This window comes from Protopterus annectens, chromosome 1.part0 (genome assembly GCF_019279795.1).
Source record: "Protopterus annectens isolate FY-2018-M chromosome 1.part0, PAN1.0, whole genome shotgun sequence".
Lineage (NCBI taxonomy): Eukaryota > Metazoa > Chordata > Ceratodontiformes > Protopteridae > Protopterus > Protopterus annectens.
Genome location: NC_056725.1, coordinates 904811208 through 904837092, shown reverse-complemented (window position 1 = coordinate 904837092; position 25885 = coordinate 904811208). Strand labels below are relative to the sequence as shown.

At 37.6% G+C, this 25885-nt stretch overlaps 1 protein-coding gene across 3 annotated transcripts in view; it reads left to right on the top strand.

Moving 5' to 3' along the window:
* COL12A1 (collagen type XII alpha 1 chain) overlaps positions 1–25885 on the top strand; it is a 589904-nt gene that overhangs the window by 270076 nt on the left and 293943 nt on the right. For all 3 annotated transcript variants that reach the window (XM_044063907.1, XM_044063925.1, XM_044063915.1), the window contains 3 exons: positions 10126–10258; positions 10377–10403; positions 25378–25520. In XM_044063907.1, coding sequence (XP_043919842.1) covers positions 10126–10258; positions 10377–10403; positions 25378–25520 — 303 coding nt within the window. The remainder of the gene's footprint in view (positions 1–10125; positions 10259–10376; positions 10404–25377; positions 25521–25885) is intronic.

The following is a 25885-nucleotide window of genomic DNA, read 5'->3' as shown; positions in this document are numbered from 1 at the left end:
GATGGATCCTTGTGGGACGCCAATAGTAACTGGGAGTTGAGAGGATAGATGGCTGTCCCAGAGGACTGCTTGTTTTCTATTAGTCAAGTATGAGTCAAACCACTGTAATGCTTGTGAATCAAGTGAGAGGGATTTTAAGGTATGGAGGAGAAGTTGATGATTGACCATATCGAATGCTTTTGAGAGGTCCAAGAATAGTGCAGAGGAGAACAGGTTGTTATTGCGACTATGGATTAGTTGATCCAGGGCATTGGAATTTATGAATTCCAAAAACCATTGGGCAAAGGTGTTGGTGCACGAGTAGTTTTCCCAGTTAATGGCAGGGTAGTTGAAATCACCCAGTATTAGGGTGTTTGGTTGTATATTAATATTTTCCAGTATGTTTAGAAAGGTGTAGTGAGAATCTTGGGGCATGGTGGGGGATCTGTAGGAAGCTACAGTTTGGATTGCAGTCTTACCTAGTGTTAGTTGCACCTGGAGAATTTCAGACGCATTGTGTTGGGCAACTAACCTGGTGGTGTGAATATACTTGGTGAATATGGACACTCCTCCATCTTTAATGTTTCGATCCAGGCTTGGTATCCGAAAAGTGTGGTAAGAGTTGTAGCCTGGTATTGCAGGGGTGCTCTCTGGAGCCTTGAACCAGGTCTCAGTTACTGCACAGATATCAATGTTCTCCATTTTTAGAAGTGCCTCGAGAGAGTGCATTTTGTGGGTTGGACTTCTAGCATTGAGTAGCATTACCTTCAGATTTTGCATGCTTGTACCTGTTACAGTGGTGGTTTTGTCCTTTGAACTTTGCCTAAGAAAGGCACTACAGGGGTGGCAAGAGCCTTGGCCAGTAACCTGAATCCCAGGGGCGACAGGTGCAGACCATCTCTGGCAAAGCATCGTGGTCTGTCGATCATGTCATCCCAGGCAGACAGATACTGGATCCCCTTTGAATGACACCAGAAGCTTAGCCAATTGTTGAAGTCAATCATTTTGTCCTTATATTGTGGCATTATTCTGGGTGAAGGCAGGATGCTACTCAGGGCTAGGGTCATACCTGCCTGGGCCACATGATCTGAGAGCTCTTCCATGTCTCTTTTCATATAGTCCACGGAGGTACGTCTCAAGTCATTCACTCTAACATGGACAATGACAGAGTCATATTTGTACTTGCTGTGGAGTGACTTGAGTGCATGAGTTATGTGGTGGATCCTGGCACCCGACAGGCAGCTCACTGTAATTTTCTCCTTGTTCAGCCTGGTGAGTGGGACATCAGTGTGCCTGACTATAGAGTCACCTATGACTAAAGTGTTAGGTACGTTCTCTTGCCTTAGGGGCTGTTGCTGTGTGGCACACTGGTGTTGTGAGCTATGTAACACTTTGGTTGTGATTGGTGTTTGTTTGTGTTTCAGCTTCAGAGGTCCTTGTTGCTTGGGCAGGTTACAGGTAAGGGCCTCCGCATATGTGGATTTAGTGTTGTTATGAGTGGGTGTTGGTGGTGTGAATTTAGAAGGGATATATGTTGCTTGAGGTGTAGTGCGGGTGTCAACTTTCTCCTCTTGACTGTCTAGCACAATCTTGGGTGGAGAGAGCATTGCTTCCAGTTTGGCTATGTACGTGCATCTCTCACAGGTTGTAGTGTTGGGTGGTAGGAGGAAAGGGTTGTCTGTGTACATGAGGCAATTGCTGCATTGCCCCAGTATACCCAGATTCACCAGGTGGATAGGAGAAATCAATGGAAACTGACCCTTGGACATGCCTGGTTTGCTGCTTTTTTTTTTTAAAGTACAAGAGCTGTTTTCCTTTACCTTAGCAAGGTACTTTGCAATTATAGGCTGTTTAGTGCCTGTGATTAATTTCTCCTTATTAATAAGGAAAGTTGTTCAATAACAGTGAGATGGGTTATTGATTCATGGAATGGTAAAGGTTTACAATCTACAAATAAAAGAAAACTTTTCTTACATCTCTTCTATAAATCCCAAGCTCAGTGTATTTTGGAAAATACCCAATGGGAAAATATTAATAAAAAATGATTACTAAGTAAAACATTTGGTGGTAATAACAACAAAAGTGCTGAAGTGACCATTTTAATTAAAATATTATTTCAAGCAACAATTCTAGAAAATATGGCAGATCCTAATGATAGATGGTATTTCCTTAGATGTAAACACAATATAATTGACAGACGTATTTTACTCTGTAATCTATATGCACCCTGGTTTGCACAAGTGAAAAATTTTACCCAAGTTTTCAATATTTTAAGGGAATGTAAAGGTCATTATTTGATTATAGGTGGAGGATGGAATGATATTGTAGACCAAGTTTCAGATAGATTAGCTAAATCTATCTCAAATTATCATAATAATTGTCTGGCAATTTCAGAAGCTTGTTTGGAGTATGACCTTATTGATCCTGTACTAATTAATGAGTCATTTAATAAAGATTTCATGCTTTTTTCACTATGTCACAAACCATGGTCAGGAATTGACTTCTTCCAAATATCAAAACCACTAATTAGCATAGTCTGTAATCCTGCTACTAATTTTAGATTTTTTTTTCTGACCATTCAAAATGTACAATAAGTCTAAACTGATATATTATTTTAAATAATTGTAGCATAATGTATAACTGGACCCCAATCCATAAATATTAGAAAAATAAATAGTCAAGGAAGAATTAAACATATTTCTTTTGGAATTCTATCAAAATATCAATAAAACCAGCATTAAACTTTTCATACAATGGGCAGCCCTCAGAGCATCCTATTAAAAAAAAGGTCTACCAACATCAACAGGAATCTATTAAAGCCAAATTTAAAGAATTAGAGCACAAACAATTCCTCATTTATAATGAGAGTGTAGAAGAACAAATTAAACAGCTCCAAAAAAAAAATTAAACGTACTACATATATTGCAGATCAATGAATATTAAACAAAAGTGCTAGTGTCATGCACATAATGGTCACAACATCCATCAAAATGTTTGTCTTATATAATCAGAATCAGCAGTACAAGACCAAGAATATCAAAGATTAAAACAAAACAAGGGATGTTCACTTCTAACTCAAATGTAAAGTATTTCATGATATGTATTCTGATTTATATAATAGAGCAACAAATGATTATCAGGACAAAGACTTGGAACTTTATTTGGATCATATAAGATTTCCACAGTTAATACTTTCACAACTAGAATTTTGAATCTGAAATACTATTTCAAACTTAAAACTGGGTAAGGCACCAGCTCCTGATGGTTTATCAGAATTTTTCAAATGATTTGCAACAAAATTTTAAAATCTTTGTCAAAGTGATTTACTTAAATGGATTCTCAGATATATATTTAAACAGATGAAACACTATTTTACTAAAGCAGAAGTTAGATCCAACTGATCTGAGCCATTACAGAACAATAGCCTTTATAAATGTTGATATAAAAATTATAAATTCATTTATTGCAAATAAATTAAAATCCATTATCCCCTCTATTATTTTACTGTATCAGTTATGTTTTATTAAAAACAAACACACCTGTGATCAAACTTTAGCACTAGAAGCCTTAAAAAGCTATAAAATATTCCAACTTTAATGAAACCTTTGCATTAGTAATTGATGTGCATGTTTTTAACAAAGTTATTATTCATTTTCTTGTTAAAAGTTCTTTCTAAATTTAATTTCCCTGACTCTTATATACAGTCTATAAAATCAATTTATAAAACTCTACTACACAAATAAATTAACTTCAAAACCTATTTCATTGCATAATGTTGTGCCTTCAACAGATCATAATCAGTAAGGCTCTTATTTTCATGAATAAGGATAAAGTTCACCAATCAATGTCATGCTTTTAAGCCAACACCTTTTCACCAGCCAATCAAATCTTGTCCAATCATGTAGCTGAATAGATGACAAGCCTCCATATTAACCAATGGAAATGCATCTCCCTTTCAGAATGGGTTTGAGCAGAACTATTGCTTTCAAACAAAGCAGATGATCAGCTCTGAGATTAATGATCCAATTAACTTCATTAGTTTCTCTACGATTCCAAAGGTTCCCACCTCTGTCCTTCATAAATGCAATCAGTGGCTTTAAATTTAAAAAAATGTGACAGATACTGTAAAATGTGACTAGCCAAACCATTTTTCTGATCTTTGTGATATATATCCCTCATGTGGACTAGAATTCTGTCCTTGAATTGTTGATTGTTGAAGGCTACGGCAGAAAGCGCTTATCGTATATTAAAAGAGGCTTTTTACGTTTTAAGTTTTTACCAGGTTATTAAAATGAACACTTTTTTATTAGTGGACTCTGTGGTAGTATGCTCTGTTTTTTTCTTTTGTGCTTTACTATAAAAGATTTATAGATGGTGTGTTCCTTGCGTGGAGTGGTACAGAGAGTGAACTATATGTTTTTTTGGAAAACATTAATTCAACGACACAGTTTTTGAGGTTCACAGGCAAATGATTCTATGAAGCTAAAGAATTTTTGGATGTGGTTATTTACAAAAGTGAAGGCCAGATTAATACTGAAATGTATAGGAATAGCTGTAGAAGAAATAATTTACTGCATCAACAGAGTATGCATCCAGTGCATGTTTATAGGAACATTGTACAAGGCCAGGGCCTCAGAGTGTCAACGTTAACTAGTTCAGATTTAGGTTATAAGGTTGCATTAGGTAATCTTGAGAAAGAATTTTTAGACAGAGGGTACAAACCTTATGAATGTGAATGTTTAAGAGATACCAGTTTTATTGACAGGATGCACAGAGGTAGACCCAGAGATATAAAGAAAAAAATTAAGTAATTCTCCTGTTGTGAAATCTAAAGTGTCTAATAAATATAGAGTGACAATTCCTTATGCTTTGAATAATAAGACTGTTCAAAATATAATTTATAAGAACTGGCAGATTCTTACTGCAGATGAGAACCTACAGGTGGTGGTGGGTGTTCGCCCTAGCTTCTCTTATAAAAATAATAACCACACCACTGTGTATCTCTCAAGAAATTGAACTGGTTGGAGTTCCCTCAACTACTTCAACTTAATCAGTTGTCACTAGCACATGTTATACCATCACTCAGATAAGATTCCAGCCCTCCAAAACCTAATACACCCTCACATCACAGCAAGAACCTTGAGATCAAGCACCCTTAACCTCCTTAAAGTTGCAAGACATAACAATGAGGCAGGTAAATCTCTCTTTAGCTGCTACATTTCCAAACTCTAGAACTCCCTGCCTGCCCAAATAGCATCAGATAACTCCACAACGCAATTCAAAAAACTATTAAAAACCCACCTCAAAAACAACTGGCTATGCTCCTGTCTTACCCCTGGGTAAAGGCTGAAATACTAGACATTTCTACATTCATTGGCAATGTTAAGTCTAGCTTCTCACATGTAACTGTCTGTTTTTATAAGTATGAAATATCTTAACTCATGGATAATCTAAAATCTAGTTTCTCACATTTAACTGTCTGCTTTTATAAGTTAAGAAAACATTATAAAACTACATACAAACCTGCTAACTACTGTTATATCCTAGCTGAATAAGGCTGCAATATACTGCATGTGTTGAATGTGTATATAATGTATTATACTGTAAGATGAGTTTACTATCTGACAACTATCTAACTATGAGCCTTGCTAAGTGGCCGTATTTACCTATGACTGTAAACCTGTTTTTGTATGTGTGTTCCATCATTTGTATTAACTTGTTCATTAATGTACCTTATGTAACTGGAGCATTTCTCCCCAGGCCTCCGCTGAAAATGGACATGTGTCCAGTTGGAATTTCCTGGTTAACAAATGTAAAATAGATAAAAATAAATAATAAGTCATTGAAGAGACTTTTATGCTATAAAGACGGGAACAGTTAAGTAAGGAGAGTTATGTCACAGTGGCAAGGTACATTTAGCTGTAGGAATTGAAACCATTGCTCGTATATGTATAATAACAATAGGTTTATTCACCCTATAACCAATGTTGTTTATGATTTTAGGCACTATGCAGATTGCAGAACTAGAGATCTTGTATACCTGGCCTCATGTACGAGATGTGCTGCCTTTTATATAGGCAAGACTAATTGTACACTAAGAGAATGTGTGAGGGAACATATATATGCAAGCAACAAGGAGGATGAGGGCAGTGCTCTAGCTAAACATATACTTACTCATGGTTTGACTCACATTTTTTTGTTTTTAGCTATAGAACTCATTCAGCATAGTGATAGATTAGGTAATCTAAAAAAAAAAATGACAGAAAAGAGGGAGACCAAATGGATTGTTAAAATGCAGGCTGACAAACCATTTAGTTTGAATGACAAAGTTATACTTAAGCTTTTTTACTAGATAGACCCCTGAATCACTAGTGAAGTTTAAATTTATTTTAGCTACTATTTTCTTGTATTGGTATGGATATGTTGTCTTTGTATATAGTTCTTTTATATAAAAGATTTTATATATATATATATATATATATATATATATATATATATATACACACACACACACTTTTTTTATATGTATATTCCTCATGTATATATTTTTTATGTATACATTTCTTATGTATACATTTTTTATACATTTTTATTTGTATATGAGATGGAGACCGTGGTTTTATGTAAAAGAAGTCATTTTCTACGCACACACACACACACACACATATATATATATATATTTGTTTTTTACAACTTTTCATGCTTGTTTCATATACTTTCCCTTTATGTATGTTTTATTTATATGTTTTATATATGCATATTTGGATGTATTCATTATATGTACTTTCTATATATATAAATATGTATGTTTTGCTGATACTTTCCATAGTTCATTTTTTATGAGATGTTGAGTTACGAGAAATGTTCTTTTTTCTATATCTGTTCCTGTTTTATTGATAGTTGTTTTTAGTGATTTTTAGAGATAATTGGGTGTTTTGCATATTTGATTGGAATCAATTATTGGTTTGGCAAAACATATATAATGAAGTTAATTGATGTTTGCTTTGTTGAAAGTCTGAAGAAGTGTCACTACAGATGCAAAAGTGCTTATTTTTCATTAAATGTTTTGTTATATTTAACTCTGGCCGTGTTTGCTGCCTCCTTTTAATTTCTTCCATATTTTACGTTGTGTATTAGGAGGAGCTTAATTCACCAACTCTTTGTGTGCCTTTTTACATATTTGATCTTCTAAATTATTTTATGCTACTGCCCACCTTTCAAACTACTTTGGTCATGTCTTTATTTATTTATTGACATTTAATTACCTGGAAAGTCCGACTGGGTAAGAGACGATTTTCAGTGAGGCCCAGGGAGAAAAGCCCTAGAGTATTACAAAACATTTTAAAAATAACACAACAAAACCAAATACTGTTTAAATAATTATACCAAATTAGACAAAACATGAATTTATGCATGTTCATATTAAAAATGTTGCATGTAAAACAGAATGGCCAAATCAGGATATCAAGATAACATCTTAACATGGCAATTTGCCATTTTACATATCCCACCAACTACATTAGATTCATCAACATTAAAAATTTTGTCAACAAATGTTATTTTTATATAACTTTATATTACAAGAAAACTGATGAATTTTCATTCTGTCACATGGATAGAGCTCCAAGACTTGGCCACTGAACACTTAAAGGCATGCAAAATGCTTCTAAAAATACAACCCCCTAAGGGTCTTACAAAAGAAGGATGGATGAAATGATTTTATCTGATCTATTTACTATTACACCTTATACACTCTCATCTTATCATGCATTCTGCTGTAGTCTTACCTTCAGCTGCCTTTTGCATTCCTCCACCTGTTTTATAATTCTATAAGAGACATCACTCTCATTCTCTTAAAAACAAATCAGATTTAAATCTAATAATAAATGTTTCTTAATAGAGAATTTTTTAAATAGCTATTTTTTATGCATTTTAATTTTGTTTCTTATATTGTTAAATGTTAATTACACATGCAATTTGTTACTGATTGTCCACATGTAACATTTTAATATGAACTTATGAAAGTTATTTTATAACTGCAGAACCATTTCTTTTACATTTACTCAGCATCTATATTTGCATAAAATGTGCAAATAAAAAGATTTAAAAAAAGGCTTTGGGGGAGACATTTAACAAAGACACAAAACTGAAATTATTGAAATCATCCCTACAGGAAATTTTATACTGATCCACACACAAACTGCTGGCAATGCCCTGAGCTGCATAGATAAAAATTTGTCAGTGACTGACTTTTGTAAGTTCTTTGACTTATCCATTTAACTATTCAATAATTACATCCAGGAGAACTTCTTGTATCATACTGAGTGCAAGTCATATTTGACCCATAGGTTTGGAGTTTGATACCCTTGTTGAAGAGCCTGTATGTAAGAAAAGGACCTTCCTCAGTATTAATGCTATTAATATTATTTTTATTAAATTAATATTATTTTTCTATGATAATATAAAATATAGTATAAAATATAGCTTTAGAAATAGAAATTGGGCAGAATTCATAGATGGTTACTAAGGCAGATGCTATAGCAATCAGGAGAACTAAATTAATGAACCCATCTGCAGACATTCTGAGGATGACATATGCACTTGTGTATGTGAACATGTATGCATTGTATGTGTGTGTGTATGTATGTAGGTATGCATGTATGTACGTATGTATATATGCATGTAAGGAACTGTGTGATGAAAGGCCATTATACTCTGACTATGAAAGTGACCATGATCACCTGATAAATTGTTTTTGGTAAAAGTACATGCCAAAGTCTTTGGAAAAGAATGCAAGAGTTAATTATATATTTTTCCAGCTGAATGGATCAGAATTTAGTTGCATTTAACACAGGCTGAATTTGATGTGTGAACTATTTTTCAAGAAACAACACAGGAGCACTTTATGTAAGGTGAGGATAAATTACTAGCTGGAATTACTACTGGAAGACGTGAGCTTAATGCTGAATTACTTGTATGGGAGTGAACAGAAACAGCATAACATGCTGTTTAGATATGCAAATTCCCTGCTACCAAGCAATGACTTGAATGAATCGTTAGCAGCAACACAACAGCACTATCCCTGCCTGCTCTGGCTCAGGGTAAAGGGCTGAAGCAATACCAAAAGAAATGACTATTGTTTTCAGGCAGAGCAAGGGGAAAAGTTAGTCAAGGTAACATGACAGCCATCACGTAGGTCTAGAAAGAAGAAATGACTAGTGTTTTCTGGCAGAGCAAGGGGAAAAGTTGGTCAAGGTAATATGACAGCCATCATGTAGGTGTAGAAAGGGTGTGATTCAAGAAGTGGTTCTTTTTCTTGATGGGGAGAGACAAAACATCATAGGAGAATCTATAAGACAATAGTAAGCTATATGTAATTGTGTGCAATTAATAAGCTGCACTGGTGACATACAGGGATAAAACCCTAACTATATCCCAGGCAACCTGGGTTTGATTAGCAGCTCAGGTGTCTAATGGAGCAACAGGGAAGGATAGGGGTGTACCCTATCAGGGTTGGAGGTGGCTAAGTGAGTGTTCCCATGACATTCCTGGTAAAAGCTGGGGTTGTACAGCCATAACACTTTTTTGAGGTTAAAAAAATCAAAGAAAGCAGTCCATGATAAGTAGCGTTATGAAATCTGGATGGCTGCGTCTTTTAATACCTTTATCAGACCACACAAATCTTAAATGTTAGACTATATAAACAAAAGGAAAACTAAGAACTGGAGCTTAAATACAAGATGATTTCAGCACTGAAATGAAAAAGAAACTTGATTATTTCTGTATTGAGCTTCTAGAGCTGGATCTGCATGCAGTAGGGTGGGTAGCTATTAATGTTTCAAGACTGTGTTAAAGACTAAGAAAATGTTGCTTTAGCAATCAGACACATGCAGATGAGTACAGAGATGGAATAAGGGTATGACACTCAATCCCTACAGAAAATGCCAACACTGGTATAAAAGCTGTGCAATAAAAATTCACTGTTATGTGGTTTTATGGTTATGTGACCATTTTAGCTGTCCACTCTAATTGTGTCTTCAAAGTTTAATGTAAACATATACTTTAAAATGATTTACTTGCTGACAGAAAGATAATATGAATTGACATATAAATGTAACAAATATATATTTTTCTTTTCTTTTCAAGACTATTCTAAATGGTGATGAGGATACACTAGTCTTTGAGAACTTGACGCCAGATACTCTGTATGAAGTTGCAGTTACAGCTATTTATCCAGACGAATCTGAAAGTGAAGATCTTGTTGGTGCTGAGCGTACCTGTAAGTTATTACATTCAAATGAACAGAAATGACCTACTACTGAACTAAATGTTTAGCTGCATGAAACTGAATATAGTAATGTAGTATCTGACACCATTTTTTTTGCTTTGTTTTGTAGTGGCCCGAGTAATTGTGACAACAGCCGGTAAGGATTATAAGTCTTTCCTAAGTTAAGAACTTAAGGCACATTGAGCAGGTGATTTAGATATGTATAAGCAATGTGCACGTTTACTACTTGTTGACCCAGCTGGTGATCTCTCTGTATGATATGGCAGCCCTTTCTCTGCAGATAAATAAGTATTTGCATAGAGTCAGTTGGAAGTAAAGTTATTTTATTAATGAGAATACAATTCCAAGTAATGTGTAGGACTAGGATAGAGAACTTTTAGCTAGCAAGGCAATTAAAAACTCACCATGTCACTGATATAGCTTTATAGAAAGAGAGACATATTGATTTGATGGGTGTGCATGTGCATCCAATATAGGGAATCACTTCATGTGCAACTCTCCAACAGTTGATTTCCTATGGAGAAACTGTGACTGCTGGCAAGTTGAAGCTCAGGCAGTCAAAGCTCAAGAGGTCAAGGTTCATCCACCAGTAGGATAACTATGTGCATATATTTCACAAAACTTTATCTGTTCTGCTGGCTATTGCAGGTCATTGAAGACCAGGATGTGTAGGAACATGCCTATAGATTATTGTATGATTCTTCCTAGTCTAGCTGGGTCAAGCACTGCATATTACAAAGAGATAAATCCCTCTCCCCATTACTGATCTATTTTATCACTTGCTTTGATCTCTTAGCTATATATGTTCTACTAATCCAATAAGCCTTTGCTTAATGTGCTGATTTCCAGACCATTTACGGAATGCATTTTATTTTTACTTAGTGAGGTCCCTCAGCCACCCATCAGAGACTTTATGTACTGAAGGGACAGATGAGTCTATATGCTGAAAAAACTGTGCAGGCTGTGCTATAAGCATCTTAAAATATGCTAATTGGTGTTTGCAGCTTTCATTCACTTTTCACAGATGTAATAATAATTTTAAATGTACCTTGCCACTGTCTACCATACTTTGCACTGTGAAGCAGTATCATAGGCTCCTCATTTTAAGTTAGGCCAACTCAAGTGCACCACTGACACATTTCCCTAATAGACTGTGAATGCATACTTTTAGAAGACAGCTCAGTTAGTTATTTTGGAACTGTCTTCTTATTTGCAAGAGACAGGAACATGCAAATGTATGACAAAAATAAATGAAACTGAGAAGAATGTGCCCATATTCATGTTTATATTTCTGATTTTATTCACTTCCTAAGGGAATGTGGCCATGTGTACTATAGAAGGTAGTATCAGTCATCTGTGTGTTGAATACAACTGACAGATCTGAGGCATCTTTCACATTTGGATTCTTTATAATCATTTGTTTTTATCTTTTATTCACCTGCTCTTTAACTACTGGGTTTCATAAGAATAAAGGAATATGGATGCTGAGATGAGGTTGGATGGGCGTTGTTGCTTTCAGCAGAACATTTGATGCAGGAGTAGACACATTCGGCCTACACAGTATGAAATAAGATTCTATGGCACTTCAAAAAATAAATAAATAATAATAAAAAACTTTCTTGTGTGTGTGTGTGTGTGTGTGTGTGTGTGTGTGTGTGTGTGTGTGTGTGTGTGTGTGTGTCAGTCTGAGAGAGAGAGAGAGAGAGAGTCTAAGCTGCATCAGAGTGTACAGAAATAATACATCCACAAATGAGCCAAGAATGTAAGTGTTAGAAACATATTGGGTGAGAAGGGTGGGTGGATTACTTGAAACTAAAAAATCTGATGCAGGCAAAAGGGACAAAATGGAAGTATCAGTATGAGATACATTAAATTGTACTGGAAAAATTGTATTCAATTTACCAGAGATGAATTTCCTGAATTTTCACTGCACATTTAGATGTCTAGGACCTCATGAAGTATACTTCGTATAGAAGAGGAATGTGATAGCCTTGAAAAGTATGCTGCATAAAGAGTGTTTGAACGCTATACCATTAAAACTATTGTTTTTATTTTGTTTAAGATGTCTGAGATAACATTATTATACACAATTAAAATATATGGTATAACGTTCTTTACTTTTTCATTTTTGTTGTATTTCATAGGCAACATACTTTACTTGACATAAAAATCTAAAGAAATATGGCTAGGAAAATATTAGCTTTTTATGGACTCATTTTAAATGATTAAGCTTGGTTCAAAAATAAAAGAAGTAGTGTATTTTTTTGAAGTAATCTATCACTGCACTGAAACACAACTGCTATGTTTACATCAGTGGAACTCGGCCATAATGTAACACATACTTGTCAAGTGTTTCAACATAAGACAGCCTGAGTGATACATGTGCAGCTGTGAGATGCCCTGAGGGCAGTAAAATGTTTTCTATTCTTTTGACAAGAGCATACAATTTCTAATGCCAAAAAAGAAGTCAAGCAGATCACACCCCAAAGACTAAACAACAGATCTAATGTAGATTTACAGTTAAAAGTGCTAAGATTAATTAACTCTCAGCAAGGCTGCTAGATGTACCATTTCAGGAATTATTTTTGTTATCAAGAGAGTAAGTACTTTCTTAACTACTAACTTGCTGTCCTTGGCTTAAGTCACTCACCACTTGATAATATGAACCAGCCATGTTTTGTGCCTTCCCTTTATGCTTTTGACCTGATTATCTGGACACAGGCTTATTTTCTCATATCACTGTCAGCCACAAATGATTATTTATGTATTTATTGATACTTGTTTATTAGGGAAGTCTTACTGAGTAATAAATGCCCATTTTCAGTGGAGGCCCTGGGAGAAAAGCTCCAGAGAGTTAAATAACATCAAATAAAACAGTAGTATAGAGGTAGTTAAAAAGCATATACATACATACAATTTACAGTGGAATTTATAGGATACAGTAAAGCATGAGGAGACACCAGTAATGTAATAATAATAGAAAAAAAGTTACAATTAATTATGACAATCAGTATATACAGTAGTATTAGAAGCATAGGTTCATAGGTTGGTACTAGGCTATCAGCCCTAGGGCCTATACAAGCCTAGCCATAACAATTCCCTGGCTATTTCTTCCCACACTATTTACTTCCCTGGACCCCTGTCTAGCAGGGCAACTGACATGATCCCTGGGGTGAATTTCCTTTCTCCCATCCAATTGTCAAGGTTCCTTTTGAAGAGGGCCAAAGAGGCACTCTGCTTGACATGTATGGGCAATCTATTCCAGAGTCTGGGGAGTCTCTGGGTCAGGAACCTATCCCTCCAGCATGTTTTGTGTATTGTGATGACAAGGTTTAGATCCCTGGAGCATGTGGCTCTGAGGGATTGGGATTTCTTTAAGTGTAGCATGTCCAACAGCTCTGGGTTTGACATGGCCTTGTATGTTCAGCAGAGATCGCCTCTGAGTAGACGATATGCGACAGAGTATAGCTGGAGTTTTTTAAGGCGGTCAGCGTAGGGCATCTGCTTTAGGCCTGTGATTCTTTTAGTGAGGTATTTCTGCGGCCTTTCCAGTTGTTGCAGATGTTTTGAGAGGTACATACCAAATGGGGCGTTGTATTCTATAATGGGTCTAATGATGGATGAGTACAGTGGGACAATGACCTCCTTTTTTCTGGATGAAAAGCCCTTAGTGATGAGGTGTGCCGCATAGAAGGATTTCCTGACTGTTCTGGCGATGTGGTTATCGAAGGTGAGACCACTGTCCACCTGTGTCCCTAAGTCTCTTATCACACTTTCGGTGTTTAGTGTACTGCCACCTATATGGTAATTCATGGGTACATGTTTTTTCCCAAAGGAGATAACTATACATTTCATGGCATTGAGCTTGAGCCCATGGCTCTGGCACCAAGCATCTGTTTCTGTAAGACCCTTTTGTAGAGTATCCACATCATTTGGGGATTCAATAATGGCTCCCAGTTTGCAGTCATCTGCGAACTTTGTTAGCCAGGGTCCCTTAGTGTTGGCCTGTACTTCAGAGAAGTAGATGCCAAACAAGGGCGGTCCCAGGACTAAACCCTGAGGTACTCCACTTGTCACTTGTCTGGAGCTGGATTTGGAGTCGGCTACTTTTACAGTGTGGGTTCTATCAGTAAGCCAGTTAGCAACCCATTGGGTGACGTAGGGATTAATGCCCAGCTTAGTAAGTTTACCTATGATTCCAGAGTGGGGGATGGTGTCAAAGGCATTGGCAAGGTCTATATAGGCTGTGTGTACCACCTTACCCTTGTTCATGGCTCTGGAGACCGATTTGAAGAAGTCAATTAGGTTCAGGAGACATGATCGGCTCTTCATGAACCCAAACTGGGTGGGATCCAGTGTTTGAAGGTTGCCAATGTCTTTGTTTATAAGTTCCATGATAATACGCTCCATGGCCTTGCAGATAAGGCTCGTCAGACTGATGGGACGGTAGTTTCTGTGATCCAAGGTGGATCCCCCCTTGTGGAGTAGGATAACTGTAGCTGTGTGCCACTCAATGGGCATGAAACCTGAGGTGAGGCTATGATTAAAAATGACACTTAAGTGAGGTGCCAGTTCATATTGTAGTTCATGTAGTACACAGACCGGTATGTCATCTGGTCCCATGGATGCTGTATTCTTAGCTTTGGAGAGTGTGTTTTTTACCTGTGTGGCTGTTATTACCAGAATGTGGCAATCTTCTGGTATTGAGATGGGCCATTTAGGGGATGGGGGGGTGAAGTTGGCACTGAATCGATCTGCCAGGATATTGGCAATGTCCTTGGGATCAGTATATTTAATGCCATTCTGTTGTAGCTCAGAGCAGATCTGAGCATTGCCATTTAGATTCTTGACATACAAGCATGGTCTTCTATCCATCCATCCATCCATCCATCCATCCATCCATCCATCCATCATCAACCCTCTTTTCCTATTTTGCACATGGGGTCAGGGTGTCACTTCAGCAGTGACAATCATCCTGAGCCTAGGTTTACACTGCCAGGTGGCTAGCACTGCAGCAGTAGTTCAATCACACAACTCACTCGGACACACACTCGCACCTACAGTCAGTTTAGAATGTCAAATCCACCTACTGCATGTCTTTTGGGGGAAACCACATGACCACAGGGAGGACATGCAGACTCCACACAAAAGACACCCCAGCCAAGAATCAAACCGGATGGCCTCTTGCTGTGAGGTGACAATACTAACTGCTGCATCACCACAGTCTTCTATGCTAGGAAATAATATAAAAGATGATACAAGTCACCCCTAGGAATGGAGAGAAGACAAGTGTTGAAATGGTCTAGATATATAGATAGTATGATCAAGAAGAGGAGGAGGGGTGTGAGGGCAGCACCAAGGATCAAATGATGAAAATTGAAAAAGGGTAATTGTGAGGTGGAGTTCAGGGAAGAATTAAGACAGGCACTGGGTGGCAGTGAAGAGTTACCAAATAGCTGGGTAACTACAGCAGAGCTAGTAAGGGAGACGGCTAGAAAGGTGCTTGGTATGATATCTGGACAGAGGAAGGATGACAAGGAGACATGGTGGTGGAATGAAGAAGTACAGGAGAGTATACAGAGAAAGAGGTTGGCAAAGAAGAAGTGGGATTGTCAGAGAGATGAAGAAAGTAGACAGGAGTATAAGGAGATGAGGTGCATGGCAAAGAGAGAGGTGGCGAAGGCTAAGGATAAGGCATATGAAGAGTTGCGTGAAAGGTTGGACACTAAGGAAGGAGAAAAGGACCTGTACCGATTGGCTAGACAGAGGGACCAAGCTAGGAAAGATGTGCAGCAGGTAAAAGTGATAAAGGATAATGAGGGAAACATACTCACAAGCGAGGAGAGTGTGTTGAGGAGATGGAAAGAGTACTTTGAGGGGTTGATTAATGAAAAGAATGAGAGGGAGAGAAGGTTGGATGATGTGGGGATAGTGAATCATGAAGTGCAGTGGATTAGCAAGGAGGAAGGAAGGATAGCTATGAAGAGGATGAAGAATGGAAAGGCTGTTGGCCCAAATGACATACCTGTGGAAGCATGGAGGTGTTTAGGTGAAATGGCAGTGGAGTTTCTAACCAGATTGTTTAATGAAATCTTGGAAAGTGCGAGGATGCCTGAGGAATGAAGAAAAAGTGTTTTGGTACTGATTTTTAAGAATAAGGATGATGTGCAGAGCTGTAGTAACTACAGAGGGATTAAATTGATCAGTCACAGCATGAAGTTATGGGAAAGAGTAGTGGAAGCTAGGTTAAGAAGGGACATGATGATTAGTGATCAGCAGTATGGTTTCATGCCGAGAAAGAGCACTACAGATGCGATGTTTGCTCTGAGAGTGTTGATGGAGAAGTACAGAGGAGGTCAGAAGGAGTTGCATTGTGTTTTTATAGACTTAGAGAAAGCATATGACAGTGTGCCTAGAGAGGAATTGTGGTATTGTATGAGGAAGTTGGGAATGTCAGAGAAGTATGTAAGCGTGGTACAGTATATGTATGAGGGTAGTGTGACAGCGGTGAGGTCTGCGGTGGGAGTGACAGATGCGTTTAAGGTGGAGGTGGGATTACATCAAGGATCAGCTCTGAGCCCTTTCTTATTTGCAATGGTGAAGGACAGGTTGACAGACGAGATCAGACAGGAGTCCCCGTGGACTATGAAGTTTGAAGATGACATTGTGATCTTTAGTGAGAGTAGGGAACAGGTGGAGAAGACCCTGGAGAGGTGGAGATATGCTCTAGAGAGAAGAGGAATGAAGGTCAGCAGGAGTAAGATGAAATATATGTGTGTGAATGAGAGGGAGGATAGAGGAATGGTGAGGATGCAACGAGTAGAGGTGGCAAAGGTGGATGAGTTTAAATACTTGGGATCAATAGTTCAGAGTAATGGTGAGTGTGGAAGAGAGGTGAAGAAGAGAGTACATGCAGGATGGAGTGGGTGGAGAAGAGTGTCAGGAGTGATTTGTGACAGACGAGTTCCAGTAAGAGTGAAAGGGAAGGTCTACAAGAGGGTAGTGAGACCAGCTATGTTATATGGATTGGAGACAGTGGCATTGACAAAAAAACAGGAGTTAGAGCTGGATGTGAAAGAGTTAAAGATGTTAAGATTTGCACTGGGTGTGATGAGGGGTGGACAGGATTAGTAATAAGTATATTAGAGGGTCAGCCTAGGTTGGAAGGTTTGGAGACAAAGCCAGAGAGGCACGATTACGTTGGTTTGGACATGTGCTGAGGAGGGATGCTGAGTATATTGGGAAAAAAATGCTAAGGATGAAGCTACCAGGTAACAGGAAAAGAGGAAGGCCTAAGATAAGGTCTATGGATGTGGTGAGAGAGGACATGCAGGTGGTTGGTGTGACAGAGCAAGATGCAGAGGACAGGAAGAAATGGAAACAGATGATCTGCTGTGGCAACCCCTAATGGGAACAGATGAAAGAAGAGGATGATGATGATGATGATGAAGATGATGATGAAAGGTTAGTAAGAATGTAAAGTAATTCTTTATGTAGATCATACTGGAGTGGTGCGTGGGCATAGCCAAGAGTTAGTGAGAAATTCTTTGAGAGAGGACTTAAATACATGGAGGCTTGATTTAGTTCTGATTGGATTCGGGATAGAGTGTCATAGCTTGGCTATGCAGTGTAAGTATGGACTTTGCCCCATGCTTTTTTAGTTAATACAGTTCAAGCAGATTTTTGTCTTGAGAGCACTGAGGGCAATTTGGAAGACAGTTATGAACTACGTAGGTGATAAAAGGTCAGGTAGAGAGGGTTATATAGTATCTTCTGGGTTACAATAAGCCGTGTATGAGCTAGTTGATCTGGGAGTTCTAACAAGTTTAGTACATGTAATGAACAGCAGTGTTGAGCTCTGTATGGTAGATAAACTGCAAATCTAGTTATCTTATTATAGCATTGCCCAATCTGTGAATTAAGAGAGCTCTGGATGTTATTCAAAATAGGTGAGCCATAGAGAAAAGAAGGTAAAAGATACGAGTTAGCTACAATGATTTCACTAGGAGTAAGGATTTTTTGCTTTATGTAGCAGATCTAGCTTTTCAGGGTTTTTTTAATACAGTTGTGCATGTGAAAGTCAAACTTTAAATTGCCATCTGTTGTGATTCCAAGCAATTTGGTATGGGTAACTCCTTCAATAGCTGTATTGTTTAGAGGTGTAATGTGGACATTATTTTAGCATTGGCATGGGACTTTGGAGAACAGTGTAGAAGTTTAGTCTTATTGGGATTAATTAAAGGTTGTTTATATAGTCACAGTTTGACTGATTTGAAGGCATTTTGTGTTATGAATTGTAGGTGTAGTGGGCTGTCAGATGAGCAGATGAGAGTTGAGTCATCTGCACACTGATTAAGGCAAGCTTACTGAGAGGAGGTATATAGATTATTGATGAAAATGTTAAAGAGCAGTGGACCAAAAATATAGCCTTGAGAAACATCTGTTTTAACTATGAGAAACAGAAAGAGAGAAAGAGAGAGAGAGAGAAAGAGAGAGAGAGAGAGAGAAAAGAGAGGCATATCATTGACTGATATCTTTCATGGACATATAAGACAGTGTCAAAGGCTTTTTAAAGATCTAGAAAAACACAACAGCAAACTTTCCTTGGTCTCTAGATTTATTAATGGTGTCAGAAAACTTTAGGAGAGCTGTAGTGTGGTATGGTCCGGTCAGAAACCATACAGTGTTGGGGTTAGGAGATCATTTTTTAAGAGTTACCGAAGGAGTTGTTAATGAACACACTGTTCAAGGATTGTAGGAAGGGGGACAAGATGGCAGTTGGCCTAAGGTTAGAGATTTCAGAAGAGTTATCCCTATTATGAAGAGGAATAATAAAGATTTTTTTCCATAGGGCAGGTATATCAGCATCTTGCATAGATCTGTTGATGAGAATTGAGATGGGGTATGCAGCAGAGTCTGCACCAAGCTTAACGTACTCAGCAGGGACATCATCGCCAGAAAAAGAACAGGGTTTCAATGTACTAGTGGAGACAGGTTAGAGGTTAAAGGTAGGGATGTCAGAACTAGTACATTTTAATGTTGGTTAAATGGTTGGGGAAAGTTAGAGGTAAGAGGGGTTTTGATGGCGGTGAGGAAAGTGTTAAATTTGGTTACTGTTTCTGAGGCAGATAAGTCCAGTTATTGGTTTGTTGATGAAAGAAGGCTATTAATTGTGGAACTGACATAATGAAATACCTTCTGGCCATTCTGAATAATACGTTAACCTTCTAAACATGCCACATCCAGTCACCCAGGTAGCTAAGCATACTATAAAATGTGAATAAGATGCTATGTGTGCTGCTTCTAGGGCAGCCATCACTGGTTCATTTTGAGGAGACATGCTTGGATAATGCTTCAGCTCCTAACAGAAAATGTCAGAGTTCAGCTATTAAATTGTTATTTAGATAAAGACTTATTATTTGGGAATCCTTCTGCAGATGATTTCAAAAAGATGGATAAGAGACGAAATCTTAAGTAAGGTATAAAACAATTTTTGACTATTCTTGCCAAGTCTCCACTCCTCACTCTAGCCTTCTACTTCAGAAATTTGCTGGAAAGCTATAGATCTCTTTGCTTTCCAGTCTGGGAATCTATAACAAGTTTTTGGATGCCAAGAATCATAACAATTATTACCAATTCAAATAGGCATCCTTTCTTACACTCACAGGAGTACCACAGATTACCAAAGGCCAACACCACCTTATTTTTTTATTCTTTTTAGACTTATTGCTTCAGGGGAAATTAAAACCAATTCCTATAGATCAGTGGGGAAAAGGTTTTTATTATAGACATTTTCTGGTACCCAGAAAAGAAGGGAACGTGGAGACCTGTTATAGACCTCTCTCAATTAAACATCTTCATACATGTGCCAAGGTTCAAACTGCTAACTCATCAAATCTTTTTCCACTACTTTCTCCACAAACTCATTTGGTCAGTCTAGATCTAAATATTTAAAGGATGCTTATCTTCACATTTCCATTCAGAGGAATCTTAGAGGATTATGTTTTCAGTTTAATTCTTTACTATTTGGACTCTGTAATGCTCCAAGAGTCTTTACCAAGACCCTGTCCCAGTAATAGCTTACTGCAGGCACCAAGGTATTCATATTTTTCATTGCTTGGATGATTGTCTTATTCAAGCTTCATCCAGGCAAGAAGTGTAAACAGCTTTAGAATTTACCAGAAATGTCCTTCAGCTTCTCAGATCTACACTGAACCTAAAGTCATCCATGGATCCCACTCACAGAGTGATTTTCCTGGAACGTCTCCTAGGTACCTCTGTAATGACTACCTTCCTTTCACTGATAAGGTGCAGGCTTATCAAATTATTTCCTAAATTTGTCAAAACAACAAATGACTTCAGCAAGGGAATTTCTCAGGACAGTAGGTTTCATGGCCTCATCCGTCTTGATGATTCATCATGCCAGACTCCACATGAGGAAGATGCAGTGGTATCTCAACAGCGTAAGTGCCCAGCTCTCCCAACTTCCCACTCAGAGAGTCACATTGATCTTTTTTGTTAGAAAGGAATCACTGTGGTGGACCAAACAAGTTGAATCCAACAAGGAAGCTCCTGTCACCTCTCCAAGCCCTTATCAGAGTGTTGCCACAGATGCTTTAAAATTTTCTTGAGGAGCCTATTCCCAAGACATCAAAGTAATGGGACATCAGTTTCCAAGAGATGTTTACTCTTATTAATACCCAAACCAACTCTGGACTCCAGGATGTTACAGGTCATGAAAGATAACACCACTATGATGTGGTACATAAGCAGACGGGGGGAAACCGCTCACTTGCAGACTAGCCTTGGTGTTCTAGGATTTAACCTTTGAGCAGAAGCTATTCTTTCAGGCATCATACATTCCTTCATATAGTGTCAGATCCAGGACAGTCCCTCAAGCGTGGATGATATTCCAAGAGTTTTTTTTCTGCAAATGGTCCACCAGTAAGGAATCCTTCAAGTACATCTTTTTTTTCTTCCAAACACAACAGACAACTAAATCAGCTCTGTCCCAGGGCTCCTTGCAAAGAGGTCTGATAGACAGATGACTTTTTAATTTCCCGGGCAGGGATATTTCTGTATATATTTTGCCCCCTTTCCTCTCATTTCCAAGGTTTATCAGAAAATAAGGAAGGAGCTTCCAACATACATACATTAGCTCTTCCTTCTAATGCAAATATTAAAGGCAGTCATCAGTAATTACCAGACAATATGAACTTGCTTGCACAGGAGATGGGATCATTGGTTCATTCAAATCTTCAGAATCTAAATCTGACAAATAGAATGACAGGTTTTTAGTTCCATTTAGGATTACTTATTTTGCAGCTCAGCTTTCCTATGGTTATTTACAGTCAAGAAAACCTGCTACCAGACCTTTCAACCAATCGGGGACAAATTTCAACAGAATCAGGGACAAGTCAAGAAAAAATCAGGGACAATCAGGGACACTTTTAAAATATTAGTGCTATTAACTTGAAACATTGACAGAATCAGAGCATATGAATTAATACACATTTTCTGAAGTAAAGGAAGTCTATAACTTAATTATTGTCATTATTCATTAAGTGTAATTCACCACCTTTCCTCCAAAAGTCACTAGTTTTAGGAGGGATTAAGAGGGACAGAGCTAAAATTTGAGTCAAAATCAGGGACAGTTGAGAGGTATGCCTGCTACTAGGAAATCTTATTATCTAAATGGAAAATATTTCCTCTTTGGTACCAAAACAAAGGACAAGATTTTTTACAAGCAGAGGCATCCCACATTCTGCATTACCTGTGTGAATTAATCAGTTTTGTCTTAGTGTACACTTCATTCAATGTACATCTTACAGGCATTTCTGCCTGCATGCCTCAGGATTCTCCCTCTACCTTGTCTTTTTCAGGTTAAACAGTTTCTAAATGTAGTACTTCATATAAGACCACCCAAAAAAAGTGTGGCTTCTCCATGGAATTTAAATTAATTATGTCATTGGAAAGCCATTTCAGGATCCATTTGAACCAGCAGCCTGCTCTCTAAAATTTCTTAACCTGGAAGACTGTTTTGTTGGCAGTCTTGACGTCTGTTAGAAGGATTTCTGAGTCACAGGCCCTTATGTTTATTCGGTCTTTATTTTGTTTCACAAGGACAGAGTGAGTCTCAGAATCAACCCTTCCTTTATGTGAAAGGTAGTCTCTGAATTTACCCTAGCCAACAATTCAGCTCTCTTCTTTTTACCTCAACCCCCAAAATAAGGAAGAAAAATTCTTCTTGGATGTGTAACTACTTAAGAAAATCAAATCAATTTTTGTTTTTTATGACAAAAAGAAAAAGCGACAGCCAGTTTCTTAACAGATTGTGTCTAGGTGACTTTTGCTTTCTGTTCACTTCTGTTATTCATGGTAAGAGCCTACTAAAATATATAAAAGCGCACTCTTCAAGGGCACTTGCCATCTCAGGAGCATTCTTGAAAGGAATGGACTCCAGGGCAGCTTTAGAAACTGCTACTTGGTATGGGCTATTTATTTATGAGTCTGTTTGTCTGTTTGTTAGCTGGGTAAGTGGCTGGACTAAGGACCCTTGGCAGACAGGAAACAGGCCCAAGGCACAGACTGCATATAAAATTAACAGCAATGCTTACACAAGGACATTTCAGTGTATCATCATTACAATTTGAGTATTCCAACAGAATACACTATAGAACATATACATGCACACATATATACATGTATGCACAAACACACAGACACAAAGTCACACGCAGAAACATAGAAAAGCTAAGGTGGCAGAAACAGTATGGTTTAACTTGAAGTAAACAGCAGTATGCAAAGTTGTTTAAAAAAATCAGTAACACCAACACACTTAATTGCATGGAGGTTAAACCTGTAGAGGTGGATCTAGTAAACTCTGGGTTTGACACTTGCATTTGTTTGCAATTGTCTGATGTTCCAGTAGTTTAGCCTTAAATTCTGCTAGACTTTCTTCTTTTTATTGATCACCAAAAAGTTCATATGGCAGTTTCACAGAAGACCAGTTAACCAACTGACAGTCTGAAAAGAGGTATTGTGATGGGTAGTGAGGTTTGATTATTTGATCGTAGCGTGATGATGTGAACTAATTTATAATGTATACAATAGAAAGGAAAGTACTTCAGTTGAAGAAGTTTGAATATCAGGTTGGAAATCATAAACTAATCTTGGCAGTATTAGTGGACTAACAAATCTTGTTTTGAAGAGTGTATTCAAGTTTTGGCATCACTATAATGACCCCCATCACTTGTGTAACCTCAAACATGAATATTCTACAGTGTTCATAGATTACATTCAGAAATATATCCACTACCTTCTGCATGTGTTCCTTAAGTGACAGCAAGCCATATACATTAATATGTATAGTTCTGGGCCTGTTAATGAGCAATAAATCACATATTCTGCATATGACCTTTCGTCTGATGCAATTAAAGTTGTGAAAGCCAAAATGGCATAAGGTGTCTTTAGAACAAGTAGGAAATCTGAGAGTGGTAATGACAAGTTCTCTAGAAGGTTTGGGAGTTTTAAATGAAAAATGTGAACTACAGATACTGGGGGTAAAGAGGAACAAAACAGGGTACGACAAACAACTGAGTCGAATGTTAATACCTTATGATAAAGGTACAGAAATGTTGTACCCAGAATGAAAGGATCCTTTGTAAATCACCAAACTAATAGTATACAACAAGCATGCCTAAATGAGAAGAGACACAATACCCACTTTCAAATCCAAAGGAGCCACTCACTTGTACAACTTATATTTGAGCAAATGCATTAATGTGAATAAATATTGCTGGAAAAGACATTTAGAAGTCAGTGGCCTTGCTCTTTCCCTAACATGGTTTCATCCCACATTCCAAAGACATGCAGTAGGTGGCTTGGACACTCTAAATTGGCCATAGGTGAGAGTGTGTGTGTGCAAGTGAGTGGTATGAATAAAGTACCATGGCAGGGCTAGCCACCCGGCAGTGTAAACCTTGGCTCGAGATGATTGTCGCTGCTGAAGTGACACCCCAACCCCATGTGCAAAATGGGAAAAGGATGGATGCATGGATGGTGGATGTACACACACACACACACACACACACACACACACACACACACACACACACACACACACACACACACACACACACACACACACACACACACACACACACACACACACACACACACACACACGCACACACAAGCAGTTGGAGGTGTAGGGTCTTCACCTACATTGGGATGGGGGGCTTGCTTGCTGCAAAAAAAATCTTTATCTCTGAAAGGCTTTTTCATTGATATGGATTCAGAGAAACAACACTCACTAACATTGCTGTCAGTGAGTTAATAGGATTCCACCATTGTTCGAACAAATTAAATTGTCTTGTAAGGGACTGAAGATTCTCACTACTCACTCAACCTGGTGTGTGTATCCTTTCTAGGTTTGTACTGCTGTCTAGTCTAATAAGTAGACATTCCTCCTAATGGTTATATCCTGCATGGAAATTTCATGTGCTGCAAAACCTCACACATATCCGTAACACATTCTTTGCTACCAAGGACCACTGTTTTCACTTTACATGCATGACTGCTTTATTTCTCCTGTTAACTGTATGGCCATTGGCATGACTTAATATATGTGAATAAGCCTACGAGTGACTTTGTAAATTAGCTTATTCATAGACCATTCTGCAGTGAATTAACTGATGGATAATTTGTTAGTTTCTTATCACTTATTTGTCAGCAAAAAGTAGCAATTTAAGGGGGGATTATGCATAGTATAGATTATTTATTTGGCATCTAATAAATCTTATTATAGAAAAGCTGCATTTCTGTAGGAGGAGTGCTTAATGCATTTGGGCACTAGACTGAAATTAATTGCTGCAGAGCAGGAGTATTAACTGATTTGTGTGTGTGTGTGTGTGTGTGTGTGTGTGTGTGTGTGTGTGTGTGTGTGTGTGTGTGTGTGTGTGTGTGCTATTCATAATAACTATTGTTTTGTTGTGTAAAATACAGCTCTGTTTTTTACTGTTGCATCTGCACTTTAAATATTTATTAAATACATTATGAAATATCACTACAGTAGAAGGTTACACCCTCTTTTTATTGTCTTTCAACAGCTCCAGTAGGTGGACCACGAAATCTTCTAGTATACAATGCTACTTCAAGTTCACTGACTACAAAGTGGGATCATGCACCTGGAAGAGTACAGCGGTACAGAATAACTTATGAACCTGTATCAGGAGATACCCCACCAATGACGGTAACTAGAAACTAAACAATAAATAAGTAACATAGTGCAAAATGCACATAGAGGCAACTTCCGTTTATTATTTTTATAAGTTTAAGTGCATATTTATTTAATAAAAAATCATCAAAGGTTCCTTGCAGCATAAATTCAATGACAAGAACACAAACTAGGTATTTTAGCATTGAGGAGAAGTAAAAAACAAACAAAAAATTCAGTCACTGAAAGCCCAGCAGTATTTGCAATTTTAACACAATTTGCCTCCCACATAGGAAAACATTGCACACTTACCCTTCAGGATAACTGCTCCACATTCTTTATCATTTAGGTAGGTAGCTTCTCCAAACAAATTCTAAGCAGCCTGTCTTTCCTTTCAGCTT